The 17,895-nt window shown below is 42.1% G+C and overlaps 1 protein-coding gene across 11 annotated transcripts in view; it reads right to left on the bottom strand.

The window, feature by feature from the left end:
- Positions 1-17,895, bottom strand: part of CTDSPL (CTD small phosphatase like) — a 79,612-nt gene that overhangs the window by 46,854 nt on the left and 14,863 nt on the right. For 3 of the 11 annotated variants that reach the window (XM_015618145.2, XM_015618151.2, XM_015618153.2), the window contains exon 1: positions 4,466-4,508. The exons of the other annotated variants lie outside the window; for them this stretch is intronic. In XM_015618145.2, the coding sequence (XP_015473631.1) occupies positions 4,466-4,493 (28 nt within the window). In that variant the 5' untranslated portion in view covers positions 4,494-4,508. Of the gene's footprint in view, positions 1-4,465; positions 4,509-17,895 lie in introns of those variants that run through there. 11 annotated transcript variants of the gene reach the window in all.

Here is a 17,895-nt window from a genome sequence, read left to right as displayed (position 1 = left end):
ATGGGAAACCCCAGGCATGAGGACACATAAATGCTAGATCACATTAAGTCTACACTTACAGACATACCCCAGCACTTAGAGAGCCTCCTGAGTTCCTGCTGCTGCTCCTCTCCCAGCAGCTAACAAGCTCCAAGCCGAGGGAGCCTCGCTCACACCCAGCATCGCTCCTCTCCAGCCGCCTCCTGCTCCCAAAACTGCTCTCACCACCTCAGCCTGTGCCCCTCTGCACTTCAGGGGTCTGCACAGACCCCACACAACAGCCCCCTGCCACGTGGGTTGTAACTTGCACTGTAGGAAAGAGGGACACAAAAACAACAATTTCTAACCAAAAGCCCTCTGGGTGCCTCCAGGACCCTCCTCAGCTGTGTGCACTGAGAAAAGCAGGGCCTAAGACAGTCACACCTGCACAGCTGGGTGTGTTGTTTATCCTGATAGCTTTAAAAATCCCTTCTGGCACAAACAGTAAGTATTATGTTCTGTACTGTACCACAGCACAAGCAATTTGAAAAGCCTTTTTCTCTCTCCTGGCTGAGCGCTATCAGTTTGGGCAGAGCCCATTTGGCTCCTTCTGCCCAGCCCCAGCACATTCAATGAATTACTCAAATCTAAACAGACTCTGCATTTGAATTGCTCTCCCCAAGCTCTACAGAGCTGCAGCAGGAAAGCTCTGTAAGCGCTGGCAGCCCTGCTGCAAAGTAAGATAAATATCTGGCACCTCTCCCACTGCTACATAACCAAAACGAGGACAAATAGCTGCATTATTGGCTTCATTAGGGGCTGTCTTAGATCTTATTTCTCCTGATGACATGGCACATGTGACAAGGGAGACACTGGAAAGGGTTGCCCAAAGAAACAGTGACTGTCCCATCCCTGGAAGTGCCCAAGGCCCTGGAACTGCTGGATGGGGTCTGGAGCCACCTGCTCTTGTGCACGGTGACCCTGCATGCATGGGAGGTAGAACTGGATGATCTTTAAGGTCCCCTCCAACCCAAACCATTCTGGGATTCTGTGAAATCCATGACTCAACAGGATTTTCCCAGACCAAAATCTAACCAATATCAAGAGTACAGATCCAGGTGTAACTCCTGCAGCGCTGCAGGGATTATTCTCCTTTCTGCTGAAGGACTGCACTCCAGTGCCACAGGAGCAGAAATCAAGGCCTGAGTCCCCTCCCACGAGTCCCCACACACAGATGAAATTCCAGTCCTACAAAATAAACAAAGTAAGGTCCAGTGTGTTTGAGACACTCACTGCCAAAAACCTCCTGCCAAGACCCAGCCAGCTGCTGAGGGGAAGTCTCTGGGTAGGAATGGGTCCCAAGAGTGAAAAAAAGTGGATTATTTTCTTGTTTTAGCTACATCATTATAGCTCCCAAGCAGTTTCTGTGAATATTCTCCTCATCCTCCAGGCAGCTCGGCCACCAGCCCAGCTGACCACAGCAGAGCTCACAAAGCCAAGCTGATAAGCACTTGCAGGACACAATGCATCTGATTTGTCTACACCAGAACCCACCCTAAAAATGCCAATATAGCTTTTCTCCTCTCCCCTGGGAACCCCTGATGAACAGCTCAGCTGTTTATATTGCAAACATTTACAGTTAAGGGAAAGATCACCACCCCCTAACCACTGCTTCAGTCCTTCCTGTAAGTCACTGGAGCTGGCCAAGGCCAGGAACAGCCCAGCAAAACTTGCTTATCCTAAAAATGCTGTAAAAGAACCCCTTCATTTCATCCTTCTGCTTCTGTGCCCAGTGCTACTATTTCCTCACTGCTCCACACTGCTGACCTGCATATCCGAAACACAAATGGAACATAAGGAAAGGAAAAGTTTCATAAGGAAAACAAAACACAGGACTAGGGCTTAAGGTGAGGTTCCTCAGCAAGGCTGAGCAGGGAACTCCGGGCACACAGCACAGTTTGCTGCACCTCTCAGGTGCTGCTTCCAGGATTCCTGAGGAATCCTGGCAGTTCTCCATGAGGTGCTGAGAGAAAAATGCCACCACACAGAAAATTCTGATGGCAGAATGCTTCATGGAAGATTGTTTGCTTCAAGTATTTTGTGTAGCAGCTGAAAGACCACAACACGATTCCCAAGGGAAAGAGCTTACACAAAACTTCTGGATGGGCTTTCACAGCAGTTTTTTTTCAACACTCTTCCTTCCTCCTTTCGCCCAGAGGTGAAAGTGGAAAGTTTTCTCAGGCAAAGGATGCCTTGGACACTGAGCACTTAAGCAAACACATTATCTGAAAATTTGGGTTTTTTTCCTCTCTCATTTTAGGAAATTCAATTGTTGAAAGGCCTTATTTAATCAGCTGGTACACACCTACAGCTGAGCCCAAGCACTGAGGAGGCTGTTCCAGCCCAGCCTTTAATGAAGGATGAACACGATTTCCAAACACCTGTGACAAGCCACATGTCAAAACTTGCTTCCACCACCACCTGATAACACCACCAGGTGATTACAACACTCTGGGATGTTTGTACCTGCTCTCTGGCCACAGGTTTTAAGTTTCCCACCGCTACCTTACATCTTCTCTTCAATCCCAAAGATTATTGTATTCAGGGTTAATAATAATAAATCACAATTTCTATAAATCTGAGACATTCCTCCTGTTCTTTTGCTTATAGTATTCCTGTATTAGTTTGTAATTTATGTCACGGAAAGTTTCACAACGAATATTAAGGAATGTGCTCCAAGTATGTATCAAACAGGTATTTTCTCTTGCAACCCCAAGTTTTGGACACTCCCATCAAAAGGAAAGACAATTCAAAAGTTCCAAGTAATGCCAGAAGGTATTAACTGTTCCAAGTGACAGCTGGGAAAGTGGAGTTGATGCTTCCTAAACTCTGGATCGAGTGGCAAAAAGACAACACTGCATTGTACTTCTTCATAGGATGTATGTCCTGCGAAGCACAGGGAATAAGGCCAGCCCCACCCATGAAAAACCAGTTCAAATATAAAGTGAGCCTGATCCACTTTTCTGCTTCACTCCAAATCTCCATTTTTTTCCACAAGCAGCTTCCAAGTTTTTGTGCAACAGTTCCTTGTCCATAATTTTTTAAACCCAGTGTAAAAACCAACTGCAGAACATTCTCTGCTTCAGTTTTATTCTCAGGTAAGGCATAGACACAGCCTTTCAGTAGGACCTTGGGGCTGAATATATATTAAAAATTGAGAGATGCTCATAAAATTTAATAGCAGGTTCTAGAGAAGTATTTAGCTTGTTACATCCTAACTTTATTCCCTTACTACACAGAGCAAATATTCCTGCTTTGTCCAATGTCTAGAAATGACATTAACCATGTCTAGGAAACCCTGCAACATGAGGTCTTAGCATTTAAGTAACAATTTAAGTTCTGCCTTCCGTAAGATATAATTGTGGTCTTTGGATATTACTAATTACTGATATTTTTCTTTTTCAAAAACTAATTGTTGTGTAAGATTCTAGCAAGGCAATGGAAAATATATCGCTAGAGCTTCTTGAACATGAAACTTATTTTGTTTTTTTTTTCCTGGAGTCATCTCAGGCAACTAAACCAAGCATGATCTAGGAATGAGAAAGTACAAAGGAAAAAGAACACAAAAAATTATGTCACTTGGCTTACACTTCTTGTTTATAGTTATACCACAGCAGGAAATATAATTACAAGCATCAGTTTGCACTGGGTATAAAATATTCCATACTGAAAAGATGCAGTGTATTACATAATACTATATAGTTTTTCCAAATTCCAAAGCTCACACACGTTTCTGCTGCCTTAACAACCCAAAAGTACACACAGATCTGCAGGAATACATGGTGTGCACATACACACAGTATCTGCCAAAGCCAGCTTGAAAGTGGCATGAGTAACAAAAAATGAAGCCCAGCCCTGTATCCAAACCAGAGGCAATAATTCTTAGACACAGAGTTTAAAGCAACTTCAATAAACAATCACTCCATCATTCTAAAAAGCACATTCTAACTGGAATTACCCTGACTTATTTTAGGAATTGAATTCCAGCAATGTTGTACGAATTACTCGATGATCCTATCAGCTTATTTTCAACCAAATTTTGTTTTCTTTTCCCTGAGGAAATTCCAGCAGTACTTGCATGCACCACACCAATATTAGCAAGAACTAGAATCCTTTACATTTTTTCTTTTTTCTATACAGATAATGTATTCTTCAAGCTCATTTCCACCGAGAGGAAGAAAAAAAAGCTTTCAGCTTGGCTTTCCTCATGAATAATACATTAAAAATTTAATATTAGAGCACAAATCTTCTTTTTAAGCCTCCAGAAACAGTACTATATTTGCCCTATTACTTTGAAAAGATTCATGTACATATTTAAATAAGGGTAAACCATAAGCTCCTGTTCTCCATAATTAAGCTGCAACAAAATATTTCACCATTTATCAGCCCAATTCTGAAACAATTCTGTAAAGCTTTGTAACTGTCATTAAAAAAGATAATCCCTTACCGTATCCACAATAAGGAGTGTAAGACATTTTGTTCCATAACTCAGTGTTACAATCTGAAGCGAGGCAGATTTTTTTCAGCCATTCACAAATGAATTGTTTTGGTTTTTTTTTTACACAGAAGAGAATCCTGATTTCAAGGAGGCATCTACAGTCCACGTTACTAACGGAAGATGTAAATAAAACCCAAACCCACAAGAAAAAAACAGCTGCAAAAATGATGTAAGGGAGGAGAGGGAGGGAAACAAGCGCCTGTTGAAATGCAAACTTCTAGGAAGAGCAGAGTCCTTCTAAGAACAGCAGCCGCATCGATCCCGTGCCACTTGTTCCAGGCCTGACTCCACAGGCTGAGGGCTCTGAGGCCTCAGGCTCCCGAGCTCGTACAAAAATAAACAAACTGTGCATCACAGCAAACATTCCAGATGTTTCAGGAATCACAAAGCATGAGTCCCACTATGCAGCTACGGGAGAAGTGTTTTTAAGTGTTGGCGTCTGGCGCGGCGGCACCGCCGGGGCTCAGCTCCCTGGAGGCCTCCAGCAGCTTCTCCAGGAAGCCAGCAGCAAGTTCACAACACTCGGAGGAACTGGACAAGGTGTCCTCTGAGAAAGAGCACACGGGCTACAATCTGCAGCACAAAGGACAAATATAACCAGCACCAACTTTGCTCTCACCGTTTAGGGCCGGGCCACTGGGGCAGCCTCAGCACAGAGCGGGACTAATGGCTGGGTTCAATGCTCTAAGAGGTTTTTTCCAGCCTGAATGATTCTAGGATTTGTATGCACTGCCTGGTGGAAGGATGAGCCAAACGGGAGAGAAGAAATGGCAAAAGAGTTATTTTTATTAAGGTGACTGGAAGAAATGCTACCAACTTGACTGTATGGCTGTAACTTCAAATTTCAGCCAACCATCACCCTCCCGATATCCTTTCAGAATAAATTCTAATTTCTCTTTAAGGTACCATGCTCCACATGAGTTAGGATACTCTGCTCATTACTACAGCAAAACAGTAGGAAACAAAGTTTTCTTCTTCACCTAATTTATCACAATTTTTAAAATTATCTTCATTCAGAGATTTCACTCTGGGTTGGACTTCCAGGAGGCTCTTTGTGTTCTCCAAAGAAAAGGAGATTTAAAGTGCAAGACAGGGGAATCAGAGACACTCTCTCGTGCCTGTTCTGCAGAGAATCATCTACAAACACAGTTTGCTGATCTGCTCCCAGATCACAGATTGTGGAAATGAGCTGTAAACCCCGTCACAAACACATTTCTAACCCAGCTTTCAAAGGGAAGTGAATTCCAAGCAAGGTTTGGAATCAGCACTGTGAAGCTGCTCGGTTTTGCAGTGTCTAGGAAAAAGCTCCTACAAACCTGTGGTGTCTTCCACTAAAGACCCGTGAATTTCTTGCGTTACTTTTTTCCCCACAAACTTCTGCTTTCCTCCTTCTCTGCCACAGTCTTAAATACAAAAATCCATAAGGTGCTCTTGCACCTAAACCCTCTCAGAAATAAACTCCTATTGCCTTTTGAGGTGCTAAACCCACGAGGAGCTCCCTCAGCCAGATCCTGTGCTCAGCCTTGCTCTGACAGTGACTGTCCCAAAGGTCCCCCGTGTCCCAGAGCAGCACATCTCCCCCAGGAGCAGCTGCCCTGATCCACACAGCCTGTGTTTGTCCATTACCCTTTTCCTTTTGGCTGCTGCCTCGGCTTCGTGAGCTCCTCTCCCCTTACACAGGAAGCTGGGGCCTCAAACTTAATCCTGCACATTCAGTTCTCTGCTCTTCCAGCTACCACTACAAATGTACTCTTCCAGAAAACAACAACAACAAAAAAAAAGAAATTGCACAGAAAGCTCTCGCAATCCAATCTTTGCTAAACTTCTCTACTGTGAGATTATTTCTTTTTTTTTTTTTTCTGGGAGAAAACTGAAGGAAAGATTAACAAATTCCTGCAGCTGAACAAACACACTGAACATTATTCATCAAGACAGAGAGCAGATAATCCAAATCTAAAACGTACAAACAAACTCTGCAACACCGCTACAGCCAGAAAATCTGGAATGTCCCAAGATCTTTATTCACAGGTTTCGAGGTTACTCATCAGGCACTTTCACTCCTGTGGAGCAGGGAAGCAGCAGCAACAGCACTTGTGGGAGATGGGGAGGAAGATGGGGAAGATGTGGTTGAAAGAAGATTGAGCTTGGCCACAGCAGCGTGGGAACCCAGAGCATCAGATCAAGGAAGCCAAACGTGGAAGGAGTCATCTCCAACTCTAATTCATCACCTTTTTTCTCTGAAAGCTGCTGAGTTTCCCTGCCTGCTCGCTCCATGCCAGCCTCTGGACTGCACCATCAGCCCCCTCCATCCTCAGGACAGTCTCCTTCTCAACCTAAAAGCATCAGCTTTCTTCTCCTGTCTCTTGGCCATTACAACATTGCCAGGCTCACCTCAATATGTTACAGGGAAAAAAAACCAACCAAACAACCATAAATTGAAACACAGTGTTTTGTAATGTTATTTGTGTGTGTCCCCTCCCAGCAGCTTCCTCAATTCCTTCTTCCTGAACCTCACAGCCTAAAATAGAGTAAAAAAGCCTTCCTGTCATCTTTTCCAGTTATTCTGGCGCTTCCTCAATTACTGACTGTGGGTAAAACTCCTACACCACACACAAAGACATCTGCAATTTGTTTAAATGCATCCATGGCACTTTGGCAGGGCAGGATTGCCTGGATGCCAGACTCACCGTTCCTTCAGCTGGGATCAGCACAGCTCCACCACAACTTTTACAGGGTTTACACTAAATAACTTTACAACATCTTAAGATGCACAGCAGCAAATTGCTGTACTGTTGTATCAAGAGCCTCATCCAAAGGAGCTGATGCCTCTTTAATGCCTGGGCTTGGCTGAGGAACAGCAGCTACTCATGGAAATACCAGGGGATGTGTAAAGGGCACCACAAATCAAGGGTGCTTTAAGGCACCTCCTTAAAATATTCTGCCAAAAGCATTTTAATACGATTAAGAGAAAAGGTGGTTTCTGAAAAGGGAGGGAAGAATGGGCACTGCTTAAAGCACCAGCTGAAGTGATTTATTTCAGGTTGTCTGAACTGCTGATTCAAGGTGCTTCCCATGGTATGAATGAACCTGATGCTTTTAAACCCTCACTCTTTTGTGTTCAGCTGCAGATGTAATGGTTAATAATGGAATAGGAACAAGAGGTGGGAAGAAGGGAAAAGAAGTGACTATATGTGGATTACCCACTTGCAGAGTTAACCACACCAACACACCTTCTCTACATGAAAATCTGTGCCAGTATCAGCACTGCTGTGATTTCTACTGGCAAACTCACTGGTAAATTGCTGTGGTCACATCAGCCACAGAAACCAGGGGCAGATTTGTAAATAAAGAAATAAAAATCAGGATACCTCTACCCAGGATATAAAGAAGAAATTCTCAATTTGTTCAGCCTTTTATTGCAAGTCAGATTTTCTACTCTGTTTTCTCCCCACTCCTTGGAAAGCTCTCAACTCCAAATCCAGAGGACAAAGCTTTACACAGCAGCTCAGAGAAGGAGAAATCTTTCCAAAACAGGGTACAGCAGGACGACTTCACCATTCCTAGAAATCAGCTGTCACGTTGGAATGTGTAAACAGACATGTATGTCTTTTTTTTTTTCTTATTGCTACGTGTCAGATCTGACTACTACAAATACCTCAGGATTTTCTAAGGTCTAGCATCGCTTCTAGCTGTCTTCTTGTTCTCAGTTTTTGCAGCGATTTATTCCACAAAAACTTGAAATAATCTGATTAATTAATATGAAATCCACACAATTTATGTTTTTTAAAATTTATTTTATATTTTATGTTCATAATACTAAATACATTTTATGTTCATTATATTTTATTTGTTATTTTTATTTTATGTTCATACAGTCCCTTTCTATTTTTAGTGTAAACACCCAGTATGGCTCCTTTTTCAGTACCTGAAGATTCAGTCTGCTCCACTGCATCACCCAAGTCACCAATGACTGACCAGACCTGGATACTCCCACCTGCCACATCCCTCTAAAGGCCCTGACTATTGATACATCAGCAAAGACTTCTGCACTCATTTATTTCATAGCAGTTCATATGCAGACCAACATTTTTCTAGTTCTTAAAAAGCTTCTTTTCAGCTCGTGGAAATCTACTTGTCTTTCCTCTCCATGTTACCACGTTACAGAATTAAGTTGGGTCTCTGTGGCATGGTTTATTTTTGAAAAGAAAAATCTGCTGGGTATTATTGGCTTCCTTGGTTTCTTGCAATATTTCTCAAGTTTCTGTGCTCCTTTCTGAAAACTGAAATTGGAAATTATGAATAAGGCAGCCTAAGCACTATTTTAGTTCTTAGGGTTTTTTTTAGAAGCTTATTTACTCTTCCCAGGGTGTCAAAGGTAACAGCTCACAGTTCTGAAGTTGTACAGTTTCACACCAGCCACTAGGCACCCAGTGATTTAATTTACCATCTGCTCCCAATTAAAGTCATAGCCAAAGACTGATACAAGCTTCCCTGCCCCAAATTTAATACAATATTTTAGCATCAGAAGTTGGTGACTTCCCTTTTCCTGCTCTAAGCACCAAACCAAATCTCCTTTGTCTTCCTTTCATTACTACAGCATTTTGCCAATGATTTGCCTTCTCCACAGCCACTGCCAGATGCATGTTCTGGCAAGCACAAGACAGGGAACATAAAAAATTAATTAAGAAAAAATTTAAAAACAACATCCAAAAATATCAGGGAAGCAAAAATATTCTTGCTCAAACTATCCCTATTGGAAACTAGGGCAGACTTTTTGCAGGCTTCCTTCCTTCCTCCTGTGCTGGAAAAACTTATCAAGTTAGTGAACTACTATATTTTCTGTGCCTCATTTGAGCTGGCACAGCCTGTGCCCGTCTTCACAATAAAAAATCTCTGTTAAACTGCTATATCATCCTAAATCCTATTTTTCTTTCAGATTTGCATCTGAAGGAACTGAGTCATGTCTCCAGCTTCTCAGAGCTTACTGAAGTTTGCCACCCTGCAGCTCACTATTTTAATGTTTTTGCTGTTTCTCTCTCCAAACCTCTGATAAATGTCCCAAATTTCAGCCACCCTTTCTGAGCCACCTCCCACTTTTGTTCCCGTGTCCTGTGATGCCTTTAGGGATCTCTCTCAGCTGCCCTTCCTGCATCAAAGCCTGCTGGAATATGAGAAGGATGTGCTGCACATCACGGCCTGCTGTGTCTATTGCCAAAAAATCCCTTCCCCAGCACCTTTTGTGGCTGGAATCCCTGCAGCACTCACCCAACACGGGGTAAATGCTAAGGCCTCCAGTGAAGGCACAGGGAGGATGTGTAAGGTTTTCCAAGGAAAATTCACACTGCAGTGTGGCTGTGCTGACCCCAGCAGTGCTCACTTTACAGCCTGCTCTGCTGGGACACATGAGCTTTAATGAAACCTGTCCGCTGCAGCAGCTTTCTGGTGCTGCAGACATTCAAACCATTTATTTGTCAGTTTTGTCATTTCTAACATTTCATCTCAATCTTGATAACCCCAGATATTAAACTCAAATATTAATTACAGTGTCACAGAGACCCTTCACAGGGCTGCTGGCTGCCCCAGCACACAAGAACATGATCCTGAGGGTGAGCAAGGACAGAATTAGGGTACATTGTTTTATGTCCCACAGCCCAGGGCAGCAGCATTCAAACAGCAAATGCCAAAGTCACTGATGTGCCCTGGATCCTCATCACTGCTCCTCTCCACACCAGTCCACCCTTCAACACGTACATGAGTCTGAACACAGACCATGGACAGTCTCCTCCAGCATCTCCAAAACTCTCCTGGGGTTTAAAACAACAGGCACAACGTAAGAAGGGCAAGGATCTGTTGGAATCACCGTCCAGAGGAGGCCACAAAGATGCTCCAAAGGGCTGGAGCCTCTCTGCTCAGAGCCAGCCTGGAAGAACTGGAAGTGCTCACCTGGAGAGGAGAAGCTCCAGGGAGAGCTCAGAGCCCCTTCCAGGGCCTGAAGGGGCTCCAGGAGAGCTGGAGAGAGACTGGGGTCAAGGGATCCAGGGACAGGACATGGGGAAATGGATTTAAACTGAAAGAGGGTAGGGTTAGATGGGATATTACAAAGAAATTATTCCCTGTGAGGATGGTCAAACCTCAGCACAGGGTACCCAGAGAAGCTGTGGCTGCTCCTGGATCCCTGGAAGTGTCCAAGGCCAGGCTGGATGGGGCTTGGAGCAGCCTGGGATGGTGGAACCACGGCAAAAGGTGGAGCTGGATGAGCTCCAAGGCCCTTTCCAACTCAAAGTATTTTGTGAGTCTGTGATTACAGAGGTGTCACCTGCCACAGGTGAAGGACTGTCCACACCAAAATCCCCTCCTGTGACAGACCCTGCATTTTCCTGCCTGTGGAGGATCCCCTCCTTTCACAACCACAGCTTTTAACAACCACATCTCCCATAGCTTGTGGCTCACACCGATCCTTTCTCACCAATGCACAACTCAGATATTTAAAAACCTAAGTGCTGTAACAAATCTTCACATCCACATGAAATATGGAAGTCATTTTGAGAGGGGCATATTAAACCATAGGGGATGAATCTTACTTTCCTACCAAGACAATTTCATATTATGTTGTTCAGAGTTTAAAAATTGCCAGAGAGGGAAAGTAGCACACAAAAGTGATCTGGAATTCAGCTCAGGTCCCCACAAAAGTGATCTGGAATTCAGCTCAGGTCCCCACAAAAGCACCTCTTGACAGGGTACATGTCCCCTCTAATCCAACATGGGCCAGTTCTGCCCAGCTGCTTCTAAGAAAGCTGTCACTGGGACCAAGGCTGCCCTTCTGGAATTAACCACACCAAATCCAACTATTTTTTTTGGTGAATGTTTTTTAATTTTTTTTCTCTCTTGGTTGGTTAAGCATTTTTTAAAACTAATTATAAAATTGTATGTCTGTGAAAGAGGATTAAAAACAACAAACAACCAACATTTGTGCAATTTTGTAGTGTTTTTAAGTGAACTTTTGAGGACAGTGTGGTGCACATTGGTATAATACACGTATGCACAACACCTATGTATTTCCTTGCAGTTTTCCTTCCAGGTAGGATATAAACTGGCCACCAACACTTTAATCAGTATTAAACATCCTTAGAAGAAAAGATAAAAATTGTTTCATGATTGTCCCAGGCTGATTTTTTTTTAATTTAAACATGCTATTTCTGAACATTACTTTGTATGCTCAGCTGTTTATAACATTAAGAAATTGAGACCTGAAGAGTTCAACAGCATAAAAAAAAAGAAGAAACAGAATGTTCCAGGCCAATAATGACAACTCAGAGGGACACCAATGGGTTCCCATCACGTCTCAAGCAGTAACCACTGTCACCACACAACAGAGCTGACAGAGGAGGTCCCCAAACTTAAAACAGGCTCTTGTAACAACAAATGTTTCTACCACCACACTCAATCTACACTAGCACTTGACACAGGAATGTTCAAATCTGTTCTGCATATATATCCATGCCAAGCAGATGAAGAGAATCACATTTGTAGTGATGAATGAAATGACTGGAGGCACATTTGTCGTGTTCTGTGTCGCTGGTGACATGTTCATCTATCAGGTTTTCAACATAAGCAATCACCTTTCCATCACGACTTGTCTTATTTCAGACCCCAGCTAAAGCAACCACAACAATTAACAGCCTGTTTGGCACATTGGTCTCTACAAGTGGGTCATGAAGTCAAAAAGAGAGTGGGGTGGATGAATCCTAAGGAGAACCAGTGGCACTTGTGAAGGTGATGGTGAGAGGTCAGACCTGAGAAACTTCCAGCCTGATGATCCCATTTTTAAGCAATGGGGCTATAACCCGCCTTAAGGAAGGCCTAAGTGCTCATTATAAACCCAGATTTTTGTGGACAGTGGTGTAAAAATAACTATTAATCGCATTCCCAATACACCATTTGTTTTAGGAAATGAGAAGCCACCAACTATCAGTGGCAGACAAGAATGGACAGCTACCAGGACTGCACCACAAGGCTCCATGGTGAAAAAAGAACCCCACATGTGTCAAGAACTTCTGAAGCAGCTTTTCTGAAACCTCAGAGCACAGGATTTCTAAATGCTTTTTCCTCATTGAACTTTAAGTGGAGCACTGCTAGTAGATAGCCCAGTGTCCTACATTTTTTGGTACTAGTCAATACAGGAGCTGAAGAGAATATGCCACTCATGAAAACCCAGAAGAGGAGCAACCACCATCTGTTCCATGTGGAAACACGTTTTAAAGGCAAAGTTCTACAAAGCATGAAATAAAAAAGAAAGGTTGTGTGGTTTAAGTTTGCCTAATACAACTCCTGTTTAAACTTAGGTTATAAAGGGAGCCAAACTCATGAAGGAACAAGATGAGGCTGCAAGCAGGTCGTCACACCACAGAATCACTGAACCACAGAATCATTTAGGTTGGAAAAGACCTCCAAGATCAACGAGTCCAACCATTAACCCAGCACTAAACCCTGTCCCAAGGGCCACATCTACATGTCCTTTAAATCCCTCCACTCACCCAGGCAGCCTATTCAACACCTGATAACCCTTCTGATGAAGAATTTTTTCCTAATATCCAGTTTAAACCCTCCCTGATGCAACTTGAGGTCATTTCTTTTGGTCCTGTCACTTGATCCCTGGAAGAACAGGTTGAACCTTGCTACACCCTCCTTTCAGGCAGTCATAGAGGAGAAGAAGGTCTCCCCCCAAGCCTCCTTTTCTCCAGGGTGAGCCCTCTCAGCTCCTCCAGAGCCATTCCCAGCTCCATTCCCTTTTCTGGACACACTCCAGCCCCTCCAAGTCTGAACACAGGATTTGAGGTGCAGCATCCCACTAAAAAGAGTTTTTTTTGTGTATGCAATTCTCTGTTCCATTTAAGTGAAGTGCTTAACTCCACGGATACAACACACATGGATGAGCTGCTGGGGTTTTTTGGCTTCATGAGGCTTTCATTGACAGCAGTTTTGCTGAAATGAGCCCCACAACAAATGCTGGAAATAGCAGCAGAGCGAGCACAGAATGATTTCCAGTAACACGTCAAAAAATACTGTCAAAGATTAACTTCTCATCTCCAAAAGCAAAGATTCTTTAACTGCTAATCTCTCTAACTGCAGTTATTAGAGAGACCTCAATTAATCCATACCAGAGACACAGAACACAATCTATTATAAAATATACCAAATAGTGCTTATAAATCAGAGAATACCTTTTCCCCACATCATGCAAAACCTGGCTGCATGGATTAATTTGGTACTAAAAGTCCGTGTTTTGGAACATTTGGCAATAATAGACAAATAATCCACCTCCACAAACATGAGTTTTACTGTAGATACTTCAGTTTGGGCCTTGCTATCCCGAAATACAGAGCCCCAAGTCACTGACTAATTTGCTTTCAGAGATTTTTTTTTGTTTCTTTTTTTTTTAACTTCTCTTGACTAAACTGCAAGACTATGCCCTGCCTTCCCCTGTCATTTTACTGCACAAGAATAAAGACTGTGTCTTATTATGCAGCTTAATGATATGTTAATCTTAATGCAAAACACTGAAGGGAAACACTAATACTCTCCCCAAACAAACAAACAATCAGAAAATGTGCTATTGAGTGTAACAGAGCTGTTTGCCCAAATAATGTGAGAAACCCAAGCAGTAATTAACACAAATTGTTTTATTTGAGAGAATTAACAGAGTATAAGCAACCTGCCATCATGATGCAGTTTGGACTTGGCTTCTCATGGACTAGATGCTGTTAGAGCAATGAAACAAAGGGCACTGCAAAATGTAAAGCTGAAGCTAAAAAAAAAAGATGTCAGAATTTTTATTGGGAGATACAAAGAGAATTTTATATATTTTTTTTTCTTTGAAGACAGGATTCACAGGGATTTGTAAAATGAGGTGCAGATTTTCTATAGGGATATCTAGCATCTAATTTTTCTCAATCTTCTGCATTGAAAAATAATATTCATAGTATTCTGATTAAAGGCTAAAATAATAATTATTATTATTAAAATTCTTCTTGAGGCTGTGAGAACTGCAAGCTGTATGAAGCATTGAGTTATTTTACCTCTGCAGATCCTGTGGTAAAATAAGACCACAGGGTCTTATAGGCAAAAAAAGCAGTACCTAGAATATTGTTTTCCTATGTGTCCTAGGAAAGTTAAGCAGCAGGAAAATTATCCTACCCACAAAAGCTAAAACAAAACAAACAAAAAAAAAAGGCTCCCAGAACTACTGTCACAAAAAAATTCCCTACTTAGTCTCCCCAGCTATTTTCTGTAACCTCAGAAGGAAGACGTGAGTGGCAGATTCAGCAAATAAGAACAGACTGAAGGGAAGAAGAGTTGAAAATGTCCCCCAAACCCAAAGCACCAAGGTTTTCTTTGCTGCCATTCCCTCAAAACCCAACCTTCTCTACATGAAGCCCCCACAGACACCACCTTACAGCATGACCTCAAATTCTATTTTAAATTGATACATTTATGAAAAAAAACCCAACCAACCAACTACCATTAAAAAAACAATGGAAAATGTTGTCAGATCTAAATTTATTTAGAAGTAACCCCTCATTTAAGCTTCTTGCTCTGGAACACTGAGCTGTTTATGCACCATCATCTCATTTCTGGAGGAGGCCATAATCACCTTGTGCCATTAAAGTCCCCACTCTAATTTTCTTCAGAGCAGGAATACTTCTGCCCAAAGCTTCTTCACATTCACTCTACACTATATAAGAGGCACTCTCATACTTGCTGAAATTATAAAGACTCAGATTCTGTGTGTTTTACAGAAAATGTATCAAAGTGCCACGTAAAACTGCTGCGGGATATTATGAACTGCCGGATTTTCAAGCAGAGGAAGTAGAATTTCAGAGGTAAAGAATGTCATCTAAATTTTGAATCCAAACTTCATCTGAAATCAAGACTGAGGATGAATATATGCTGTTCATACTAAAATAATTTTTCTATGTCATTGGGCAAATACAAAAGTTGAGAGTTGAACAGTTTGGATTTTTCTGAAATACTCAGTAACTTGGGTAGAGTGTCTCAAGAACCAGCACAGTAAATCTTTATCAAAAGACTGCTGGAAAAGATGGACACCCCTTCCAAATGAAGTGACTTAACAATTCTGAGGGGGTTTTGACACGTAGTATGACTTAGTTGAAAGTGGGATTTTTATTTACTCTAAAAAACCTTAAAAGCTGTGCACACACAATAGGGCAGCTACTTCCAACAGATGATTATACTAAACCAAAAAATGGCTTAGATGAGAGCATGACAAAATTGTTATTGTTTTTTAAGGAGGAATCATATAGAATCTATAGAGGAATCTATACAGAATCTTCAGGAAATAAATGCAGCCAAGGCCAAGTGTGAGGATAGAATGAAGCGCTGGCTTTAAACTGAAAATCACCACAAACACTGTGGAAGAGAAGGATCTTTGCAGATGAATTATATTTAAGTAAACACAGAACTGCCTGAGAGGGAAACACTGGACAAAGAAGCATTTTATTACCTCTTTGCACATCTAGGTCAACATTTTAAGCAGATACAGATACTGAGGTTACAGAGAACACGGACTGAGGTTCCTGGTGGTACAAACAGGAGCAGCAGAAGAGGCAATGGATCCAAGTTGCAGCAGGACAAATTCCTCCTAAATATTAGGAATTACTGTGGTCAAACACTCAAATAAGGTTCCAGACAGGCTGTGAAATCTCCATCCTTGGAGATACTCCAAATTTGACTGGAGAATGCTCAGAGCATCCTTAGGCCTGCTTTGAACAAGGACCTCCAGAAGTCCCTTCCAACCTGAATTCCAGAACAGTGCCATGAGCCTGGAACCTCCTCTCACAGTACCTAACCCAAAGGTAGGCAACAGGTATTTACCTACAGTTGTTCCATGTGTATACAGGAGCACAAAGTAACCCTCAGCTACTTAGAGAATTATACACAAGCATTTACCATGGCTGAAATAACATTAATGGATTAAAAACCCCACTGCTTCGTAAAAAAAAAAAAAAATCCCTAACATTAGTCTGCCAGTCTTGTATGAACAATAAGCCTTTTCTTTTAAATTCTTTTCCACAGCAGAAAATTAAATCTTAGTATTTTTATCTAGAAAACCTATACTGCCAAGGGAAAAAAAACCTAAAAAGGGCTTGTGTGACACCTGAAAGGTGATTTCCTTTTTTTTAAACTGACATTTACATCACATTGAATTCCTTAAAAGCTTTCCTCCATCTTTCCTCCAGTTTTCTGTTAGTTACCTTGCTCTCCTTTTTCTCAGTTTTCTATTTACTGTAGAAATACTGGCCTGTCTTCTTTTTCTAGATCCCAACTATTCAGGCATCCTCATTCCCTTAAATGACTTCCTGGGACAGTAACAGTAGAGGCAGAGCAAGCAATCTCATATTCTGCCAGTGGAAATAAAATACCACCTTGCTAATCACTGATCACAGAAAAAGGGTGAACAGTGTTAGAGTTCCACTAACTGCTAAATGCCCTGTAAATATTTCCCAAATTGCAAACTTTGATCATGAATCTTGCTCTGCCAAGCTCCAGCAGTGAGCTAAATTTTATCCTTAGTGCCACAGACCAGCCCCACTAAAATCACACCGAGCTCACAGCTGAGTCTGCAGAATGATTTAATCTGGTCCTAAGGGAGAATTTCAGGGCAGGGGTTTCAAGTTGGCCGTAAATTCAACTCCCTCCTAACCCAAAACACAAATACCTGTGTTAATGCCTCCCCTTGAACCAGAGCTAAGCTCACACTAAGTCCTGTACAGGGGCCAAGGCACAAATACCTGCAGGATGAGTCAAGATTCCAAAATATCACAGCTCTAAGTTCACAAGAGGAGAAGGATGGGAATGAGGGAGACAGCAGCCATGGGAACAGCTCTGCCAAGGCTTCCCCATTGCTGCATCTTTCTCTCCACTGACAAGAGCACCCTGAAGACAAAAATCACTGAAAGTCCAATGAAATGCATTAAAAACAATAAAAAGTCTTAGTTCTAAACAGCTATGAAAATTTCATTTTACTGTGAGTGCAGCAAATTTATGCTTCCTGAATACATTGAAAGAGAAATACAGCACAGAATAGGACAGTATAGAATTCTTCTAGTGGGATGCAAGCTTTTGATTTTTTTTTTCCCCATTAGCAGTCCCCTGGACTATCAAAATTTATAGAAGATGTATCCAGTCAGAATCCAGTGTTCATGTGATCTCTTCCCTCACTTCACAGCCTCCCATTTCCCTCTACAGCCAGTGTTAAGTCATTATCCCTGATGAATCCCCCTCCCTTTTCAGAACTGAGTATTGATTTCCCTTAAGATGCACAGGAAAAAGAGCAGGAAATGCTCTTCCTTCAAAAAATC

Source organism: Parus major, chromosome 2, assembly GCF_001522545.3.
Source record: "Parus major isolate Abel chromosome 2, Parus_major1.1, whole genome shotgun sequence".
Lineage (NCBI taxonomy): Eukaryota > Metazoa > Chordata > Aves > Passeriformes > Paridae > Parus > Parus major.
The sequence above is the reverse complement of the archived record's forward strand: the minus strand, read 5'-3'. Positions and strand labels throughout refer to the sequence as shown.